At 43.2% G+C, this 23421-nt stretch overlaps 1 protein-coding gene across 1 annotated transcript in view; it reads left to right on the forward strand.

Annotated features, from left to right (window-relative positions):
- gnai2a (guanine nucleotide binding protein (G protein), alpha inhibiting activity polypeptide 2a) overlaps positions 1–23421 on the forward strand; it is a 262645-nt gene that overhangs the window by 185196 nt on the left and 54028 nt on the right. Inside the window, exon 5 of the mRNA XM_068052038.1 lies at positions 17607–17735. Coding sequence (XP_067908139.1) covers positions 17607–17735 — 129 coding nt within the window. The remainder of the gene's footprint in view (positions 1–17606; positions 17736–23421) is intronic.

The following is a 23421-nucleotide window of genomic DNA, read 5'->3' on the forward strand; positions in this document are numbered from 1 at the left end:
GTTGATGTAAAAGATCAGCCATGATCTTAATGAATGGAAGAGCAAACTTGAAGGGCCATTTGGCTTACTCCAGCACCTGATATGTTCATTTCCTTTTCCTGACTCACCTATTCAGGCATAATTTCTGCCTCAACCACTAACTCTGGAAGTGAATTCCACACTCAACTTTGTGTGAAATGTTTCTTATGCCCTCTGTTCAAAGTTTCCTCCATTTAATCTTGTATCTTGACCTCTTCAACTCCTGGAAATGGTTTGTTTCTATCTACCCAGTCCCTTGATTTCATAATTTTAAACACTTCAATTATATTTATAATCTGCATTCTAATGCAATTCTTCAAGTCTCTTCATATTTGTGTTTTCTATATCAGGCACCATCCTACTGAAGAAATATTGTATTTTTCTAAAGCCTCACTATATTTCCTCAGGTGTGAAGCCCAATGCTACACTCTAAGTGGGGTTTTCCTATGCTCAACGCTACCTGTTGGCTTTGTATTCTATACCTCTTGGGTTAAAATCTAGAATTAGCTTTTTGTAAATTGCCTTTACAACCTGAGGTGTTGTCTTTAATTTTCTGTGAACCTATGTCCCTAAATCCCGCTTCCCTTCTACAGCACTGAACCTACATCCTTTTAGAATATAATTACTGCTGCTGTTAATTTTTTTGAACCAAAATGCATCACCTCAAACTTACTGACATTGAATTCTATCTGCTACTTTTTAGCCCATTTCCCTAACATATCAATAACTGTAGTTTCCTTTGGTCATCTGAAGAATTAACTTTACCTCCTGCTTGGTATCCCTCTTAGCCTATATCCAGATCATCGATACACATAGTGAACAGAAGTGGCCCCTGAACTGAACTCCCTCCTAATTTTTTTAATCCAGTTTGCGATCCTCCCCCAATTCCACATCATTTAACCTTCTCTCGTAATCTGCCAAAAATCTGTCATACCTTGTCAAAGGCATTCATAAAGTCCATGTGTACTGCAACCACTGCATATCTCAAATCTATCAAGTGCGTTAACTCCTCAAAGAATTCTGAGGTTTGTTGAACGTGATGGTCCCTTTTGAAAGCTGTGCTAGCTAAATACAATTATTTTCCCTTTTTCTAATCAGCATTCTTGGTCGACTATCATCGGGGCTTGAGACAGTCCTCCACACCTCTCTTATTCATCATGCATGATGGTACTTTTATGGGAATTTCCGTATCTCATATGAGTATTGTACTTAATTCTTGGTTACACTCTATTTCCATATTTTGGTTCCCAGAATAACAATAATACACCCAGTTCCTCCATTGCTCTAAGGAAACGTCCAGCAAGGCTCAGCCTTCTATGCTTTTTTAAAATTATTTTAATTCCCCATGTTGTATCCTATTGAGGATTTTCAGTTGACTTCTAAGGCTTCTCTCAACAGTCTTGTTTAGCTTCTTTTCCAATATTTTCGTAAATATCCAAGCGCCATATATCAACATTGATTCCACTCTCTTCATTTAGGTATGCGGTAATTTCATCCTCAGAGTCTAAAGTTTATCCTGCTAAATGGCCTTTAATTATATGGATTAGCTGTCATCTTTAAAAATGAAACATTTTCCAGAAAAGTGGACCTCAATCGATGTGTTCTGCTGTCAGCAGAGTCACTAGTCCTTGCTTTTGAACTAACTCACCAAGGAACTCAATTTCTGGTGCCGAGAATACACAGAAGTATGCATCGAAATTAAAATGTGCAAACACGCCATTCGGCCCAACTCATCCATGTTATTGTTTACTCTCTGTGACCAAATAGTCCAAATCACATTTACCCACTTTGGAGATGAATTCCACAACCCCTCAATGCTCTGTGTAAAGAAGTTTATCCTGTTCTGTTCTATATTTCTTGCATTTAATCTTGCATCTATGGCCTCCCATACTGGACAGGTCAAGTACTGGAAACAGTCTGCTTCTGTCTTGTCCCACGCGTTCATAATTTTACACACTTCCATTATATCAACCCATAAACTCCGTTCTAATGAAAAAAGCCCAAATGTTTCAATCTGTCTCTGAATTTGTATTTCCGCTTCACAGGCAGCATCTTGCTGAGTCGTGTATCCTCTCCAATAGCCTTTTCCTTGGTGTGTTTAAAATAACCAGTTTAATCAAAGCAGTATGTTGCACGTGAATAGCATAAGAGTACAAAATTGTCCATTCTATTTGAGAATCTGCAGACCATATTGAAAAGTGACTCTCGTCATCAGGGAGCCCATTTGAAGGGGACCGTCAGCATTGAGGAAGCTGTGTGAGTGGTGTGCATTTAACCCTGGAGAAGTTCTGCGCAACTTTTCCTGGCTGCATTCGCTGCTTTTGTAACCTTCAGCCCTTGGCTCCTGTAGCTGAAAAACAGCTGCATATATAACTACCTAATTGATTAGTTAAGACTGGCCGAGGAAATCCATTTTTCACCTGTGAGCAATCTAACTCTGCCCACTAAATGCATTGCACTTAAAGCAGCTCCTCCTCATGATGCAGTGCCCTGCCATCACTTACTGAAGGACGGCAATTTGCATGTTGCAGTCTCATCTGTTGACATCGAGGTGCAGTTAAGATCTGCATGTGCAGTGGTGAGTTTACAATGGCTTCTCTGCACATGTACAAGATTTTTGTAATGCATTTTGCTGCCAGTTCAGACATCGGCTAATGCAGTATAAAAATAGAGGTGGTTCTGAAAAGACTGACAGCATTTGAAGTAGAAGAGTCAGGATGGGATGCATCTGAGATTGCTGACTAGATATAGGAGTGGTGCCAGAGGACTTGAGATTTGCAAATATTACACTCAAAAAAAGGAAGAAGGATAATCCCAGCAACTACAGGCCATTCAGTCTAACGATGATGGTGGGGAAACTTTGAGACAATAATAGGGGACAAAAATAATTGTCATTTGAAAAAATATGGGCTGTTAAATGAAAGCCAGCATGGATTTGTTAAAGGCAAATCATGTTTGAGCAACTTGATTGTGTTATTTGATGAATTAACATCGAGGGTTGATGAGATGAGGGTAGTGCAGTCGATAGGGACTTTCAGAAGAAGTTTGATAAAGTACCATATGATAGACTTGTTAGAAAAATTGAAGTCTGTGGGATTAAAGGGACAGTGGCAGCGTGGATACAAAATTGGCTGAGAGACAGAAAGTAAAGTATGCGGTGAGTGGTTGTCTCTCAGATTGGAGGGAGGCATGCAGTTGTGTTCTCCAGGGGTCAGTGCTCTTTTGAAATTTATTTTCTGGAGTTGTGTATACAGGGCATAAGTTCACAAGTTTGTAGATGACACAAAACTCTCATGTAGTAAACCGTGAGGAGGATAGTAATAGCCTTCAGGAAGTCATGGACAGACACATGGAGATGAAATTTAACATAACTATGAAATGATACATTTTGGTAGGAAGAATGAGGAGAGAATATAAATGAAATGGTACAATTTTAAAGGGAGTGCAGGAATAGAGATTTAGGGGTATATGTACATCAGTCTTTGAAGAGGGCATGACAATTTGAGAAAGCTGTTTTTTAAAGCATGCAGGATCCTTGGCCTCGCAAATAGAGGGACTTTCGAGTCTGAGTCACTGGCTAGATATCAGGAGTGGGACACCTGAATTATTTTTTTCGCTCACTCTCTTCCTTACCCTCATGTCGCTCTGCTCCTGGTACTGCTGTCCTGGTTGCGGTAAATTAGCCCAACACAGACCATGGATCAAGTCTGGGATTATTCTGAATTGTGCACAATCTTTAGTATCTTGAGCTATTGGGAGCCCCCAGTGTGAATGTATTCTTCAAAATAATTAAAAACGTTATCCTTGAGATTGAGCTGCTAATCCCTTTTTTACAAACGCTTCTGTAAAGAACTACTGATCTGAATGATCCACAATGTATTAATGCATAGAGATAAGTAAATATTACAAAGCCTGTTAACATGGTTAATAAATGGTTACTGTAGCGCTGCTACTTGATGTTTTTTTCTTTTCCCATTTTGGATGTTTCTATGGTGATGAAGTTACAGTCTGCTTCTGAGGCAAGGAGAACTGCACGTAGCGTACTGCTTGGGTTCCATGATGAGGTCAGGCATACACAGAGTAAAGACATGTCTGCTAATTTTGATGAACTTCAAAAGTGTCGATTAATGTTGATACCTTTTTGTTAGAAGTTCCAGTACACCTCGTGACTGTTCAATGTTCACAAACAGATTCGTAATATGGTATGAAAGGAGTGAGGTTTTCTTCCCCCGAGCCTGCATGCCTCTTTTTATATAGTCAATTTCATAGAACAGCTGCAAAAGTCATTTTTTTTTCTAGAACATTCCACTGCTTTTTGATTGTATGCAGCAGCATAATGAATGGAACCAGAGACTCTTTCCAAATTTGAACATTAGGTTAACACCCAAACAATTTACAACAAATGTAAAAACTGCTCAGCATATCCCTGATTTAGTGAAATCTGCTGCCCTAACGAAAAGGTGAGATTCCCTGAGACCTTGGTATTTAGACACAGGCAGCGGTCAGTACTGTGTGGAGACTTTTTCTTCTTGGTTGTGAATGGAGGTAAGAGATCGAGATGTCTCACAACTAACTGTACCTTGTGTGAAAGTGAGTGTAATTATTTATTTGAGAGCTTGTTGACTAGTCATGGAGCCTGTGATTTAGACTGAACTTAATTCAGTCCCAGTGCATGTTTAGAAGATGGGTTCAAGAACCTAACTGCAGCCTACGCCCAATTCTCACTTCTGTGTCTGACAACATACGAACATATGAATTAGGAGCAGGAGTAGGTCACTCGTCCCCTCGAGCCTGCTCCGCCATTCAACAAGATCATGACTGATCTGATTGTAACCTCAAGTCCACATTCCTGCCTACCCCCAATAACCTTTCACCCCCATGCTAACTCCCAATAAAAGTGCACAAGTTCTGTTGCTGTTTTAGAGGAATCTTTACATTGCAACATCTTAGATAATAAACAGAATTTCAGAACTCTTTCAGCTTTGGAAGGATTAGATTATTTGCAAGTAGTGTCACTGCAGTTTAACATTTTGATATATCAATGAGCCATGCAACAGAGTGGTGGGATATGAGTATGTGCTTAGAATTCCCCTGTGACGAATGGCCTCTCTATGCTAAGTAGGGCCAAATCAGTAGACAGTTCAATACAGGGTACTATGTATGCTTTGGCAGCGAGTGAGCTGGGAGCAATTACTTATTCACACTCTTGAGACTAGCATTGGGCACGTAGATTAAAAATAATTACACGGGGAAATTATTGTGAAGGTTTAAAGTTGTAGGTCACTGAAATTTATACTGGGAACTGGTGCTGCAGTCTGTAAAAATTTGATACAATTAAGTGCTGTGTGATGGCTGAATAGAGGCATGTGTGGTTCTGCTTGACTGTACAGTGTGAAGAGAAAGATTGACCTTGCATTTATATAGAGCCTTTCAAGACCTCAGGATGTCCCAAACCGCTTTATAGCCAATTATGTACTTTTGAAGTGTAGTCACTGTTGGAATGTAGGAAACGTGGCAGCCAATTTGAACACACCAAGCTCCCACAAACAGCAAAATGATTGTGAGGATTTGTTTTAATGACGTTGATTGAAGGATAAAAATTGTCCAGGAAACTGGGCAGAACTCCCCTGCCATGGGATGGTTTACATCCACCATAGGCACTTAAGGGAAGCAAACTTACAGGGCTGTGGAAATAGAGCAGGAGAATGGGACTGATTGGATTGCTGTCATGGGTTGAATGGCTTCCTTTTGAACCTCAATGACCTGAGAGTACAGCAGGACATCAGTTTAACACTTCATCTAAAAGATGGCAGCTCCAATAGTGCAGCACTCCTTCAGTACTGCACTTAGTGTCAGCCTAAATTTTGTGCTCAAATCTCTCGAGTAGGACTGTGAACGTCCAACCTTTTGACTCTGGTGCAAGTGCTACCAACTGAGCCAAGGCTGACACTTATGACGGGGTACCACATGGCTGGGAAAATCAAGTATTACTAAAACAGACGTTTATAGTCCTACTCATGAGTTGTTTAAAGGAAAGGGTCAAATGAGAAACCGAGTTCCCTCAGAAGACACTGTTTTTCTTAAGATATCAATGTGCACACATTATTACAGTGGAAGAAAATGAAAACCAGTATTTTATAATCGATTGGGAAGAGTTTCAACTTTTCTTTCCAATTCCCAATTGCAAGAAGAAAATAAAGTTGCAGTATTTCCCAAAAGGCAGTAAAGGAAAATTTGAAGCCAAGTCGCCCAAGGCTATTGCTCAGCGCCGAGTAGCTGCTTGTAGCTGTTGACAAAGACTTGTCTGGAGGATAATATAGGGAGAGACTTCAAAAATAAAAGTGAAAACATAACTATGACTATGATGGTTTGGGAGTGGTGAAGTTTCTGACTAGGTGCCAGAAAGTCCAATCCTGTTTTAGATATTAGCTGATGCTGGTGAAACCATTTCATCCAATGGTTTAAAAGCACTTTGCACCACATGATTTGGAAACCATTCTTTAACTGGGTGGAACGCCACGGGCTTCAGCATGTTCAGTTGAATGGCACACATCGACAAACATACTGTTAGGCCAAAGTGTTTTGTTGAATGATAATTTTCTTTGGTCCACTGACCGGAGATCTGAGCTTGTCTTTTAGAAGACATTTTTAAAAGACAAGCTGCTAGCAAAGTCATCCTTTCAGCTTAAGATGATCACCTAGTTTGCTGCACTGTATTGTACATTGCAAAGGACTGTGAGGAGGGAGATGAAATGTCTCTGCATTTCCCAGCAAGAACCAAGACCCAGGAAGTTTTAAGGAACTACCTGTTATTTTCAGCAAGCAGAGAAACACTGCTAACTGCTATGTTTGAATGACTGGCTGTCATGTGACAAGCCCCTCCCCATATGTGGTTTTAAGCTGTTTTTTTCTCTGCGGCAGAGGAGATACAACTGGACTCTGACATGAGCAGACTCGAAGCCGGGCTGTGTCTCTCCCTCTCCCCCCTCCCCCGTTTTCCCCCCCCCCCCTCCCCCGTTTCCCCCCCTCCCCCGTTTCCCCCCCCTCCCCCGTTTCCCCCCCCCTCCCCCGTTTTCCCCCCCCTCCCCCGTTTTCCCCCCCCTCCCCCGTTTTCCCCCCCCTCCCCCGTTTTCCCCCCCCTCCCCCGTTTTCCCCCCCCTCCCCCGTTTTCCCCCCCCTCCCCCGTTTTCCCCCCCCTCCCCCGTTTTCCCCCCCCTCCCCCGTTTTCCCCCCCCTCCCCCGTTTTCCCCCCCCTCCCCCGTTTTCCCCCCCCTCCCCCGTTTTCCCCCCCCTCCCCCGTTTTCCCCCCCCTCCCCCGTTTTCCCCCCCCTCCCCCGTTTTCCCCCCCCTCCCCCGTTTTCCCCCCCCCTCCCCCGTTTTCCCCCCCCTCCCCCGTTTTCCCCCCCCTCCCCCGTTTTCCCCCCCCCCTCTATCTCTTTTTCTCTTTCCATTGCAGCTTGAAAGCTTTCCCATCTTGCTTGTTGACTGACCACCTTTGCATATTCTGGCTACAACCAGAAACACCGTTGGAGGAAATCATCTGCATCACTATCTCCAAGAGACTCACCTAACCCAGTCATCTACCTCTTCAAACTAAAACCTTCAGGACCACTGAATTCAGCCAGAAGCCAAATGAATCACCAAATGACACAGGCCCTTTCTTATGGACTCTAACTCAACCAATCTACCTTTCTCCACTCTAATGTATTTGTGTGTGTGTGTAAAAGTTGTTGTGTTGTTATTTTATTAGTTCAGTTTAGGTACAATAAAGTTAACTCTTTCTTTGTTAACTCAAGGAAACATATCCGATTGGTTCTTGTTATGATCATAGCAAGTAAGTGATTAAACACCAACTGAATTGGTCAATACAGCCGCTTTAAGAAAGAATTAAACCTGTTGTGGTCTAACAAGGAGAGGGAAGCCCTTTGACCCCTTCTCATTTGAGCATAACAGAAATTTGTGAGTTCGCATCTGGGATCAAATCCAAAGACAAATAGAAAATTGGAAATGGGAAACCAAATTGATCCCTAGCAATAATTTTAACATTTCAGTACAGGTTTTCTTGTAGTTTTCAGTGCTAGAGTACTAGATTGTCCACATTTGAAGCCAGTACCTTCCTAGAACAGAATGAAGTAACTTGGGCCAGGTTAAAAGACCAATCTGTTCAAGAGTTAAGGAATGTAGCTGGGCAGTTAGAGATTATCCGTCCATAAATAGGAAGCCTGAAATCCTAAAACTTGTGGCCAACCATTTTAAAATTGACGTTGAAGAACTGGAGACAGGCATAGAATCTGAAACGGACAAAGTAACATTAGCTAAGGTATATCTAGAACAGAGGAGACTGGAATTAGAATTCCAGAAGGAGAAAGAGCAGACTGTTCCAAGAAAGGAAGAGAATTCCAGGAAAGGGAAAAAGAAAGCTTTCCAAAAGTAGAAGGAGGAAAGGGAGTTAAGGTGGCTTGAACTAACTAAGGGAAGACCCAATACAACCAATGAAGGCACCGCTAGTGAGGGAGTTACCCCTAGCTCAGGACCGGGTGCTGAGCTTTTAAAGTTTTCCCAGTTGATACCAAAGTTCAATGAGGGGAATGTGGAAGCATTTTTCATCTGTTTTGTAAAGCTTGCAAAACACTTGAAGTGGCCAGTAGACAGCTGGACACTGTTATTGCAAATCAAACCAACATGAAAAGCCCATGAGGATTGCTCACTATTGCCTGATGAGAGTTCATCAGATTATGAGATGACTAAAAATGCTATCATGAGTGCATACGAGCTAGTACTGGAGCTGTACCGCCAAGAGTTCTGAATTCTCCGAAAGCAGCCAGAAACATAGAAAATAGGAGCAGAAGTAGGCCATTCGGCCCTTCGAGCCTGCTCCGCCATTCATTATGATCATGGCTGATCATCCAACTCAGTAACCTGTTCCCACTTTTACCTCATTATCCTTTGATCCCTCTAAACCCAAGAGCTATATCTAACTCCTTCTACAAACTGACATAGAGTTCGAAAGAGTTAAGCAAGTCGCTTCCGACTGATGGATGCGGGCACTTAAGTTAGAGTCCACCTATGAAAACCTTAGAGGGGTGATCCTCCTCAAGGAGTTCAACAATTCACTTCCCCTTTCCATAAGAAACCACATGGAGGAACAAAAGGTTCCAAGAGCCAGGCAGGCAGCAATCTTGGCTGATGATTATACCCTTATTCCCCAAGAGAAACCCTTCCCTAGTCACCTCCAAAAACCTGAAAAGGATAGAAGGTGGGAGGATGATAGAAGGATGAACAGCCATGAGCAAGAAGGGAGAGCGGGAAATGCAGGGGGCTCTCCTCAGGCCAAAAAGGAAGGTGCTGAGAACAGGAGTGACGCCCGGAAGCCTGTAAGTTTCCATTGTAACAAGGCAGGTCACCTTTGAGCTGACTACTACAAGTTATGGGGAATACCCATAGGTTTAGTCAGGGTACATCAGACCAGTGCACGAAAAGGGGCCCAGATAGATAGGGCAGCGGACCAGGCTGTGGCTTTAACTGCGGCTGTAAAACCCAGTAAACCTACTGCTGAGTGTGCGGAAAAACATAACAAAATCCTTGAGAGTTACCAGAATTTTGTCTCCAGAGAAGAAGTGACCCCATACCCCTCGAGTGAGGCACGTAAGTTCATAGTCGTACTTAGGGATACAGAGGCCACCCAATCCCTTCTGCTTGGAAAAGGCATGACCTTTCCTCCAGAGAGTGCATTGAATGCTAGTAAAGTGCTAGTAGATGGTATCGGAGGAAAGTATAAGCCCATGCCTTTATATCAGGTGCACCTGGAGTGTGACCTTGTTTCAGGACTGGTAACCGTAGGTATTGTCCCTAGTTTACCTGTGGCTGGGGCTGACCACCTGGGTTATGATCTGGTGGGGGCGAAGGTGGTAGCTTCACCAGTGGTTTTAGAGAGACCGAACGACATCAGGGAGACAGAGCAGTTACAGGAAAAGGTCACTGGCATTTTTCCTGACTGTGTAGTGACCCGGTCCATGGCAAACAAGCTCTGTCAGAGGAAGCTGAACTGGCACTGCAGACAGATGACCCTACTGTCTGGTTATCTGAAACCTTCTTTGGGAAGTTAGAGGACTCAGAGAATGGGTTAAACAGGTCTTCCTTGGTCGAGGTTCAGCAAGCTGACCCAGGGTTAAAAAGGTTAGCACAGACTGCCCAAACTGAAGCAGAGTGAGTTTCAGAATGCTACTATTTAAAAGATGAGGGTTGTTGATGAGAAAGTGGGGATCTCCTCGCAGAGCTGCCGACAAAGAGTGGACTGTGGTTCACCAGGTGGTGCAGCCGCCGAGGTACCATAGGGAAATATTGCAAATAGCCCACAAGTTTCCAGGTGCTGGGCATGTCCGTATCAGGAAAACCCAAGCCCACACGAGACAGCATTTTCACTGACCGCAACTGCACAAGGATGTGGTGGAGTTCTGTAAGACTTGCCACACATACCAGGTTGTGGGGAAGCCTCAACCTGCAATAAAACCTGCACCCCTAATTCCTATACTGGCTTTTGGGGAATCTTTCAGCAAAGTGCTGGTCGAATGTGTGGGGCCCCTGTCGAAAACAAAAGGGGCTACCAGTATCATCTCAGCATTATGGTTGTGGCTACTCAATTTACAGAAGCTATCCCTCTAAGAACTATCTCTGTCAAGGTAGTGGTAGAGGGACTAACCCAATTCTTCACCCAATATGGGCTGCCTGCTGAGATCCAGTCAGATCAGGGAACAAGTTTTGTTTTATCTTATTTTATTTTATTTATTTTTATTTAGAGATACAGCACTGAAATAGGCCCTTCGGCCCACCGAGCCTGTGCTGACCAACAACCACCCATTTATACTAATCCTACATTAACCCCATATTCTCTACCACATCCCCACCATTCTCCTACCTGCACTAGGGGCAATTTACAATGGCCAATTTACCTATCAACCTGCAAGTCTTCGGCTGTGGGAGGAAACAGGAGCACCCGGCGAAAACCCACGCAGACACAGGGAGAATTTGCAAACTCCGCACAGGCAGTACCCAGAACTGAACCCGGGTCTCTGGAGCTGTGAGGCTGCGGTGCTAACCACTCTACCGCCCATATGTCCAATATTTTTCGAAAGGTCATGGGTAATCTGGGCATAACCCAGCTTAAGTCCTCAGCCTGCCACCCACAATCACAAGGGGCTTTGGAGCGGTACCACCAGACCCTTAAGGCAATGATCAGGGCATACTGCTATGAGTACCCCTGTGATTGGGACAAAGGGCTGGGATTTCTTCTGTTTGCTACCAGAGACTCACCCAATGAGTCCACATCCTTTAGTCCCTTTGAATTAGTTTATGGGTGCAAGGTGAGAGGTCCTCTAAAACTAATCGAGAGGTTTTTGGGACACGGACGAATCTTCTGTGTTGGACTACATCGCCGTGTTCCAGTAGCGGCTCACGAGAGCTTGTGCGGAGGTTCAGGAACACCTGAAAACCTCCCAGACAGGAGGCAAGTGGTTAAACATGCCAAGGCCAGAACATTTCTGCCCGGAGGCCACGTGTTAGTGCTATTACCAATACCACGAGAACCATTGAAAGCCCAGCCAGTGGCCCATACAGAGTAGTAAAGAGAATTAGTCAGGTGAATTATATAAAATTGACCCTGCAGATTGTAGGAAAAAACAAAGGCTGTGCCACATCGATATGTTAAAATGGTATCACAGCCGGGAAGGGGACAAACAATCACATATCTATCAGGCAGTTAAGAAAGAGGAGGGCAAAAGGGACAGTGAGGACGAGTTAGAGGGAGGCCTGGAGGATTCCCGAAGCGAATCCCTACCATCTGGTTAGCTAACACTGAAATGTTAGGGAAATTAGACACTGTACTCCCATATTTAAACACAGAACAGAGAGGAGACCTAATAAGGCTGCTCATAAGATTTAAAGGGATCTGCAGGGACAAACCAGCATGCACAACCCTAACCCTACACGATGTGAATGTAGGAGAGCCCCCTCCCATAAAACAAAATACCCAGGAAACTGACCCAAGTTCAGGAGGAAATTCGGTATATGCTGGAGCACAAACTGAGCCTCGTTGAAACAGTTGGAGTTCCCCAGTTGTGATGCCTAAAACTGATGGCTCACCAAGGCTCTGCATTGATTACAGAAAGATTAATGCAGTGACCAGAGCTAATTCCTACCTAATTCCCCACCTGGAAGATTGTATAGATAGAATAGGAAACACCAAGAGAGACTTGTTAAAAGTGTACTGACAGGTGCCCTTAACCACCCAAGCTAAAGAGATCTCAGCTTTTGTCACCCCAGATGGCTTATTCCAGTGCTGGGTGATGCCCTTTAGATTAAGAAATGCCCCAGCCACCTTCCAAGGCTGATGAACGAGGTAGTACCTAGTCTGTCCAACTGTGTAGTGCACCTGGGTTGTCTGTTTGTGTACAGTGGCACCTGGGAGGACCACCTAGACCAGTTGGAAGCCCTCTTCCAGAGGTTACAGTCAGCTAACCTCGTAAATCTTGCAAAGAGCAAGTTCGCTAAAGCTCAAGTAACCTACCTAGGGCGTATTGTGAGTCAAGGGAGAGTATTGCCCAGAGAAGCAAAGGTACAGGCACTGAGATTTTCCCATCCCCACAACCAAATGGGAAATAATGCGTTTTTTGGAGATGTGTGGGTTTTACTGCAGGTTTGTCCCAAACCTCAGCACTATGGCTATCACACTGACCGATTTATTACAGAAAGAAGCAAAGGTAGTGTGGTCAGGGAGGTGCCAAATAGCTTGCGAGAGGCTGAAAGCCATCTTAACCAACGAACCGGCGCTGGCAGCTCCAAACTTTAACAAACCATTTAAAGTGGCAGTGGATGCTAGTGACCTAGGTAGTTGCTGTCCTGCTCCAAGATGATGATTTAGGATTAGGCCAGTTTGGTGGTACTTCAAAAAATTAAACAAACATCAAAGGAGATACTCTACTGTGGAGAAGAAAGCCCTGGAACTGCTGCTGGTTCTCAAAATTTTTGAGGTATATGTCCAAAATGGATATAGAGAGACCGTAGTTTATACTGACCACAATCATTTGACCTTTGTACAAAAATTCAAATCCTGCAACCTTACCGCCTAAAGATTATCCACATTGCAGGGATAAGCAATGTGATAGCTGACGCTTTATCTAGGGTTTAGCTCAGCACGAAACCATCCTAGATTTGGAAAAAAAGGCTACATTTGCTGACAATGTAACCACTAGGTGGTGCAGTACTTGCACGTGCGCAAATGCAGGCTCTTCAACTGGAACGTCTGTGTCTGCGACGTTCAGGCAGCTGCCAGGATTAAAGATGGCGCTACTCAGTTTATCACAGGAAATGCTTGTGGCTAGATCGTTCCAGCAAACTAACCTTACCATTTAAGTTGGATGGAAGCCCAGTAATATGCTACTATGTAGTTATAGGATACTAACTGTAATCCTCAGATCCATTTAATATTCCAGTAATCCTGTTAAATACGAAAGGAATTTTATGATTGAATTTCCATTGGGAGATAGTGAATTGGCACCCCGATCGATGGAAAAGAAAATCGGGCAGAATATAAAATGTGCTGCCAATTCGTTATTGTGATTTTGTTTATATGACTGACCAGGATTGATATTGATTTCACCCGAATGCAACTACTAGCTCCTGTCTACTGGCTGCTGTCCCCCCTCGGCAACTCGCTTTCTCCCCCTCCTCCCCACTGTCCGTTCCCCTCCCCGCCCTCAGCTGCTGGCTCCAGACCTCGCTGCTCCACCCCCTCCCCCCCGGCCAATTGTTCCCCGCTCGCGCCACCCTGCTCTCCAGTCGGTCGGTCGCTCCCTGCCCCCCCCCCCCCCCCCCCCAAGCCACTAGGCCGTGCTGCTGCCCTGCTCTGGCCCAATCGCACCCACATTTGATCATTCTCCACACACCGCCCGAATAAGCAAGGCGGGCCGCATGGGTTGACGCAGGAGCGAGTGACCGAGAAGAGGGAAGTGGAGCGGCCTAGAACTAGCGGCTGGAGGGGGTAGCGGGTAGAGAGCGGGGTTGCAGGGGAAGTGGGGAAGCTGGAGCGAGCGGCTGGAGAGCAGGCTGGAGCGAAGCGAGGAACAATCGGCCAAGGGTGTGGGGTGGGGGACGCGAGCGGCTAGATCTGGAGCGAGCGGCTGAGGGGAGGAAGCGTCGAGGCCTGGAGCAAGTTGCTGAGCGGGGAGAGCTCCAGCCTGAAAGTCTCCCATTCAGTTGCTTCCTCCAGCTGAGTTGGGGGAGCTGGATACCCGATGACACTTTATCGCGCATGTGCGAAGATGGACCAGGCGCGAATGTGCGATGACATTGGTGCTGTGTGATGACATCATCCTGCGCATGTGCCACTTAGTCCTGGCGAACTGTAGCTGCGCATGTGCGTAGATTGGAGCACTCTGATGACATCAGCGGGCCACTGCGTTGTCAGGAGTCACTTTGGAAAGAAAAACTAGAGTTGACTATGGCAATGAAACTGATGAGTGTATGTATGCAGTTTTTAAAATTTGTGGCCTCAATGAAATGCCACATTTCATTTCGTGCTGAGGGGTGGTGTTACGCCAATGTCTTTTGAAAATTTTTTTTGGCCAACTGACAGGAGATCTGAACTTTTTTTTTTAGAAGACATTTTTAAAAGACGAGCTGCTAGAAAAGTCATTCTTTCAGCTTAAGATGATCATCTAGTTTGCTACTCTGTATCCTACATTGCAAAGGACTATGAGGAGGGAGGCAAAATGTCTGTCCATTTCCCAGCAAGAACCAAGACCCAGGAAGTTTAAAGGAACTACCTGTTCTTTCAGCAAGCAGAGAAACACTGCTAACTGCTATGTTTGAATGACTGAGTGACTGTCATGTGACAAGCTCCTCCCGACCTATGGTTTTAAGCTGGCTTTTTTATCTCTGCGGCAGAGAAGAAGCAACTGGACTCTGACGTGAGCCGATCCTAAAAAGAGGGTCTCGCTCGCTTGCACTCTCTCTGTCACTCTCTCTCTCACTCTGCATTCCATCTTGAAAGCTTTCAAATCTTGCTTGTTGACTGACCACCTTGGCATATTCCAGCTACAACCAGAAACACAGTGGGAGGAAATCATCCGCATCGCTATGTCCAAGAGACTCACCGGACCAGTCTTCTACCTCTTCAAACTAAAAGCCTCAGGTTCAACTAGAAGCCAGCAAATCACCAAACGACACAGACTGTATACCCCATTTTTATGAACGCTAACTGAACCAATCTACATTTTCCCCACTCTGACCTATTTCTGTGTAAGTGTAAACCTCCAGAGTGTGTCAAAGTTGGCACGTTGTTTATTATTTTCTTCTATTTAGGTACAATAAAATTAATGTGTCTCAACTTGAGAAAATCTGTCCGATTGGTGGTTCTTATCATAGCAAGTAAGTAATCAAACACCTAATGAATTGGCTAGTGCATCCATTTTAAGAAAGAATTAAACCTGTTGTGCCCTGACAAGGAGAGGGAAAAGAGGGAAACCCCTCCTCACTTGACCGTAACAATACAAACAAGGAAAATAAGATCCTTTGATCCACACAGCCTGTCCCAGATTTGTTAAAATCACTTACAAAACTACTGGCTTTAAATGGAGTTGCAAAGGTACTCAGCAGTTAAATGCAAAACTGTTCTGTGGGGGAGGATGGGGTCATTCAAATTGCCCACAATTTGTTGTAAATATATTTTTAGCTGTTTTCATTGAGTACCTTTACTTCGTGCAGTATCTGATGTGCGGGCAAGCAACTGTACTGGACAAAAGGAAATGTCTGCGAGGTCCCCTGCTTGACTCTAGGGGAATAACTTGACCACTTACTTCTTGTGAAAGTGTCTGGATCCACTCCCCTTTCTGCTGGCACCAGAGAAGATTGGCACTCAAGGCATAGAGAAGCATTCTTGGTGGAAACATTTTCACCTAGTCCGAAGATCATGGGTTTAAGCCTCAGGTTTCAGCACACAATCTAGGCTGACATTCATTCCCCAGAGGCAGTGCTGCTGTTTAAGAGATGTGTCTTTCAGGTAAAATGTTAAGTTGAGGCCCCATCTGCCACCTCAGGTGGACGTAACCTATTCCATAGAATGTTTTGAAGAAGAGTACAGGAGTTCTTGTGTCCTGAACAACATTTATCCCTCAGTCACCATTATTTAAAAGAGTCTATTTGGTTTTTAAATGCAATGCTATTTGTGAAACCTTGCTGAATGCAAATTAGCTGCTATGCTTCCCTGTATTACTTACTCCCTATACTTCAAACCTACTTCAGTAGCTGTGAAACGCTTTGGGATGCCTGGAGATGGTGAAAGGCAATATTAAAATGCAAGTTTGTTCATTCAGTGCAGGGAAGCATCTTAATGTGTACATCTAATACAAGTTCAGTGATCCAGAGTTGTACGCTACATACAGGATATTGCATCTGTGATGGTGCAGCACATCTCGAATGTATGAGAATCGCATCTCAATTGTAAAATTGTCTGGGTATTATTGAAGATGGGATGCGCTTTACAGTAACACAAAATCTTCAATGTTTAATTTTGTCAGCTGTCATTGTTTGCATTGGAATTCCACATACTCATTTGTGGACTAAGGGTGTGGCGCTGAAGGCTAAAGTGATCATTTCTCATCTGTCCTCGTAATTTCACTGAAGCGGATAGTGAGAGAACTGTTGATAACACTGGTAAATAATACTGAATGTTTGTTTATGCAAGAGGACTCAAATTGCTTTGCCAGGATTAATCCATAATACATCTAACAAAGCTGTCATTTCTCTGTTCACATCCTTTCCCACATACTGTTCCCAAACATACCTGTTTCCAGATTTCCACTCAATCTGCTTCCAAAAGTAAAACGTGATGGAACAGCCTGAGTGATTTTCTCCCCCAACCCCGCTGCCTCACCCCAGTATCTTTCCTCCTTCCCTGTTGTGAAACACCTGAACTGTGCTCAGTACTTTCTCCAGATATTACGGTTAAGAATGTGAACTCTTAGTTTCACTCGTTGCATGATGCTGCATCTGCCACGGCCCTCCTTAGTCACAAGGGTGGGTCAGTTTGCCCTCAGTGTTACTCTTTGATTCACCCAATAATTGAGCTATTGACCTTGGCCCATCAAGTATTTTTTTCTCAAACTGCCAGAGCTGGAGCATTTTTCCAGCAGATAAAGGAAGAAGAAATAAGACTGCTGAACATCTGTGATACCTTTTCCTCACCTCTATTACTTCTGTTTCTCCTTCACCTCCACCAGTGCTGCACATTGAAGGAGGTCAGATGAACTTTTCAAGTCTTGACCAATGCCACAATAATTGGCCAGAAGGAGGTGTCCAAGAGCATTGTTGTGTATTCCTTCTCTTTTGAGAAAATATCTTTACTTAACAGTCACCTAACAGTGGATTGCCAATATTTGGAACTCATCATGTGGCCCATCACATTGTTGAAGTTCTTTGCTTGTACTTGAATTAGGCTAACTCTCAAAAAAAAAAATGTAGTGCCTTTTTATATTTTGCTGTTACAATCAGTGGATGATTATTAATTAAGAGCTTTTAATTTTATCTTCATACAGTTATCTGAATGATCTTGAAAGGATAGCAAGATCTGATTACATCCCAACCCAGCAGGATGTGCTGCGAACCAGAGTCAAGACTACAGGCATTGTAGAAACCCACTTCACTTTTAAGGACCTACATTTCAAGTAAGCATCACATAGTTAAATTTAAGGTCAATACTGTTGCTTCTGATTAGATTAAAAGCAATAAATGCTTCCTGCTCAAATCAATAAAACAACTGGTGTATTTTTGGAAAAAGCCAGTCTCGTGCTAGATCTGAATGGTTGCTAGGGAAGATGTCACAGTTCGTTTACTATTGCTTAGTTTATTTTAGAAGGTTATTGATTCTAATTTTCTGCAGCTGTTATACATGACATTATAAGATTACAGTTTTATTATGTGTTTTACTTTATACCCCATCTTGAAGCTCCCCTAGTCAAGCACAATTTCCTGCCAAAGAGGATGAACCTGAAACCTGCTCCTAGGACTTTGCCAGTGCTGATTTGTACTTAAATATTAGTCCTTTGAGTACAGAAGATTAAGAGGTGATTTAATTGAGGTATTTAAAATGACTGAAGGATTTGATAAGGTGTCTAGAGTGACTCTGAAGCTGTCAGATTCTTGTAAAAACCCAACTGATTTATGAATGCCCTGGACGGAAGGAAACCTGCTGTCATTACCCCAGTCGGGCTGATATGTGACTCCCATCCAACACCAGTGTGCTTGAATTTTAACTAAGCTCTGAAATGGCCTAGCAAGCTACTTAGTGGTTGAAGAAAGTTGGCCACCATTTCAGGACAAGTAGGGCTGGATGATAAATTCTCAGCCTTGCCAGAAGTGTTCTTTTATAAACATTTTTTACTTAGCAGTATTTTAAAAAGATTTAGCTTAGCCATTTCCAAAGTCTCATTTCTTGAGTTTGCTCTTAATCGGAATCAAATTATTCTGTTTAAACCTCACTGCAAAATCATTGAAAGACCACTTTTCAAAACATAGGTTTGTAGTACTGTTTTGGACTGCTGAGTACTGTTTCATTTCATACATTATGGGTGCTAGTGCAGACCTGCCGCACAATGGTATTCCTGAGCCTTTTTTTTTACTGAAGAGCAAGAGGAAACAGCACTGAATCCTGCGAGGATTCAGCAGAGGCAACCACAAATGGAGGTACAGAACACGAGGCTTGTTGAGGTTGCTACATGCTCAGGCTGTGTTATCAATGCACTAGAATTGGATTGAGATCAGCTGTTGGGAAGAGGGGATTTACTGAAAACTAAGATTGCACGGCTACAGTAATTCATAAATATTCCAATATGTTTGAAGACCCACGTGTTGCATTTGTAACTGCAATCTGACCCTCCAATTTGAATCAATTTCAGTTCTGCAGAATAAATGATCAAGCTCTGAGACCCTGAATTTGAAGACTGAGCCCATTACCCAAACATTCACAAAATCACCATTCTGATGTTGGTGAAAACTGCATTGCTGGCCTCTTAAGAGTTAGCTGAGAGTTCAGTCTTCTTGGTAACCTGGAGAATTTAAAGAGCCCAGAACTTGGGAGTGTCATTGGTGTGCATTTACTGTTCCTATTGTCATGTTCCTTTCAGAAGCACCTCTGCCCCTGAGGCATGTCTGTTGCCCCATTTGTTTTACATGGTTCCCGTAAAAGCAGGCCTGTAATTAGTAAGGACAATTTATATGTGTTAGTTGCATGTGATGTGAGGGAAGATGATCAGGCTCCCCTTTCAACTCCTGAAGATCAGTGCAAAATACTTTCTAAAAGGAAACTTTGCATAAATTTGAAAAGTAAACCCAAGCACTATTTATCATACCCTTGGGTTTTAAATCAAACTGGTGCAAGTGACATTATTCAAAGCAGGATTGATTTGAAAGCTGGTGCCCAGGGAGAGTGAGAACTGATTGGCACACAAACAGTACTGGCAGTCACACAATGAAAACAAGTGTCAATATTTCACACGAGAAATGTATAACGAACCATCTTCTGAATCTTGATCATGCTGGTGTGGCTTGCAGTGTTCCAGTAAACATCAGAGGTGAACAATGTGAACACAAACAGCCGTCTTGTCGAAATTATTCTGAAAACGTAATTATCTTAACTGGCAATTTTTTTTTAAACCAAATCGGAGAGCCTCTTCAGTTCCTCATTTCAAGAAAACAAATAGGGGTCCCAATGTGGTGCTAAAAGTGGTTAATAGCTCTAATTTCAGCTGTAGAACAAACAGTTATATACCCAATTCCATAAGAAATAGGAGCAGATACAGGCGATACAGCATCTTGTGCCTGCTGTCATACAGTAAGATCATGACTGATCTGACCTTTGCCTCAACTCCAGTGTCCTGCCTGTTCCCCATAACCCATCACTCCCCTATAGTTCAAAAATCTGTCTATCTTGGCCTTGAATCTGTCACGCACACAAGAACTGCAGCGATACTACAATCATGAACAAAATCTGAAGAGTTATAAAAACTGATTTTGTCTTTTTAAAAAAAATGAACCTTTCAAAAAGCGAACAATATTCAAAAATGACCCACGACGAGAAAGGCTTGGCCTTTGTGTTTTCAAACTGTCGGGCAAGGACAACAGACAAATCTTCAAAGCTAAGAGGTGTCAGTAGAACCCATCCTAAAACAAAACATTCCAGAATTGAAAGTCGGCTTCGGAAACATCCACATCCTAGGTAATTGTGCGATCACCAAGGGGAAGAGATCATAGCATCTCATACCAGGAGGTGAGAAGTAACACAGCTTGACCTTAAAAAAGGAGCTAGAGAGAAAGTTTCCAGAGAGAGAAGAAAAGCAACATCCAGTAACTTGTTTTCCAGCAAACAAAAAGGCACGTGCCCTGCTGTAGAATCCTACATCTACACTAGACAGCAGTGAACTAGAACTGGTCCACCATCTTCAACTGAACTTTCAATCAAGAGAGAAATCTACAATCATCTCAGACCTGCACCCAACGAGAACTCGATTTCCAAGAGAATTCAACAGGTTTATCGTGATCTTCCTCCCCCCCACTCCAAAACTAAAAATCACTTTCCCCCTTTATCTGTCGTGCATATGCACAAGTGGATGTGATTGCAACAATTTCGGGATAAGGCACATTGATCAATAAACAATTGATTTTCTGTTTTTTTAAACCTATGAGAAAACCTCTCACTGTCTGTTTATTTGACAAATAAAACAAATGGGGTTAAACCCAAATAACAAAACACACTTGCGGTCAGGTGGGGAGTTGAACAGTGGAAACCACCCACATTGCACCACGTGGCTTTAACAAATCTATACAATGACTCAGCCTCCACTGCTCTCTGGGGAAGAGAATTCCAAAGGTTTGCAACCCTCAGAAGAAATTAAAAGCAAAATACTGCGGATGCTGGAAATCTGAAACAAAAACAAGAAATGCTGGATTCACTCAGCAGGTCTGGCAGCATCTGTGGAAAGAGAAGCAGAGTTAACGTTTCGGGTCAGTGACCCTTCTTCGGAAGACCCTTCTTCACATCCGAAGACAACCCTTTCTTCCCAGGAATCAACCTAGTGAACCTTCTCTGAACTGCCTCCAGTGCAAGTAAATTTCTCCTTAAATAAAGAGACCAAAACTGTGTGCAGTACTCTAGGTATGATCTCACCAATGCTCTGTACAGTTGTATCATGACTTCCCTCCTTTTATACTCCATCCTTCTTGCAATAAAGGCCAACATTCCATTTGCCTTTCTAATTATTTGCTGTATCTGGATGCTAACTTTTTGTGTTCGATGTACAACGACATCCAGTTCCCTCTATACCACAGCATTCTGTACTTTCTCTCCATTTAAATATTTTGCTTTTCTGTGCTTCCTACCAAAAATGATAACCTCACATTTTCCCACATTTTATACTCCATCTGCCAAATTTCTACCTACCCACTTAACCTATCTATATCCCTTTGCAAACTGCTTGTGTCATAGAATCATAGAATAGCACAGAAGGAGGCCATTCAGTCCTCATAACTTGCTTTCCCACTTATCTTTGTATCGTCAGCACATTTGGCTGCAGTGTACGCAGTCCCTTTATCCAACTAATTAATATAGATTGTAAATAGTTTAGGCCGCAGCACTGATCTCTGTGGTGCCCCGTTAGTTACATTTTACCAACCTGAAAATGACCCATTTATCCCCACTCTGTTTCCTGTTAGTTAGCCAATCCTCTATCAATGCTCATATATTACCCCTAGTGCCATGAGCTCTTACCTTGTAAGGTAACCTTTTACGTGGCACCTTATCGAATGCCTTTTGGAAATTCAAATATGCTACATTTACTGATGCCCCTTTATCCACACTGCTTGTTACATCCTCAAAGAACTCTAATAAATTTGTCAAACATGATTTCCCTTTCATACAAACAAGCAGAGTCGACATGGTTTTATTATAGTTTTCTAAGTGTCCTGCTACTACTTCCTTAATGATGGATTCTGGCATTTTTCCAATGACGGACGTTAAGCTAACTGGCCTATGGCTTCCTGCTTTCTGTCTCCCTCCTTCCTTGAATAGGGGCGTTAGATTTGCACTTTTTCAATCTGCTGGAACCTTTCCAGAATCTAGGGAATTTTAGAAGATTACAACCAATGCATCCACTATCTCTGTAGCCACTTCTTTTAAGACCCTAGGAGACTTGTCAGCTTTCAGTCCTATTAGTTTGGCCAGTACTTTTTCTCTAGTGATAATTGTTTTAAGTTCCTCCCTTTTTACCCTGAAATTCTACAATTATTGGGATGCTTTTTGTGTCTTCCACCATGAAGACAGTGTTATGATCAGGTGAGGAGGGATTGAAAGGCTCTCCTCTTGTCCCTCTCCTTGCTTGACCACGACAGGGTTTATTTCTTTTAAACAGTGGATATGCTTACCAATTCAGTGAGCGTTTAACCCTTTCTGTGCTATGATCATAAAAGAACCAATCAGACAGATTTTCTTGAGTTTAAACAAGAAAGAAGTTCATTTATTTATCTTAAAACTAAGTAAAATAAACTACGCTTCAACTTTCTCTCTCTCACACGCACAAATAGGTTACAGAGTGGAGAAGAATAAATTGGTTGGGTTAGAGTCAGGAACAATAACAAAGAATATACAGTCTGTGAAGTCTGGTAATTAAGTTGTCTTCCTGCTGAACTCTGTGGTCTTGAAGTTTTTGACTGGTAGATGTGGCTGACTGCTTCAGGGTTTTCTCGGAGACAGTGATGCAGATGGTTTTCTTCGCAGGGTCTCTGTCTGCAGTAATGATAGGCTTGGATGTTTACAGGCAGGATTCGAACTTGCAATGTCGCCTGGAGAGAGAGAGAAGGAGACCTTATTTGGGTCCTTCACTGGTCAATCTCAGGTGCCTGTCTGTATAGGGAGAGAGCAGCTAGTTCCACGCGGATGGAGAGTCTTGTCACATGATGGCCCAGTGTGTTTTCTGTTTTGCAACTTAATTAGATCAGGTCTAAGAATGCCAATCTCTCTCAGGTCCCATTGTTTCAGTGTTTACCCTTTGAGTGATCCATCTTCACCAGTGTTAATGCTCCAGGAGTGCCTTTAGTGTCTTATTAACGAAGGTAAGGCAGGTAACCCATTCAAAATTCTCAGGTCATAGGTCTGGTAAATCTCCAACCAGGACAATGTCTCCACCTGGACACATTGGTAAGTAGGGTATTTAGATGCAAATTGCGGTGGCCATTTTAGCTGCTAGCACTGACCACCTATCAGTTCTGTGTCTCCTGTTTCCTTTTTAAAGTTTAATTCAGGTTTCCAGCCGATGAATTTAAAAAAAAATAATTCGTCGCAGCATGTGTTCATGACAACAG

This window comes from Heterodontus francisci, chromosome 19 (assembly GCF_036365525.1).
Source record: "Heterodontus francisci isolate sHetFra1 chromosome 19, sHetFra1.hap1, whole genome shotgun sequence".
NCBI classification, from domain to species: Eukaryota; Metazoa; Chordata; class Chondrichthyes; order Heterodontiformes; family Heterodontidae; genus Heterodontus; species Heterodontus francisci.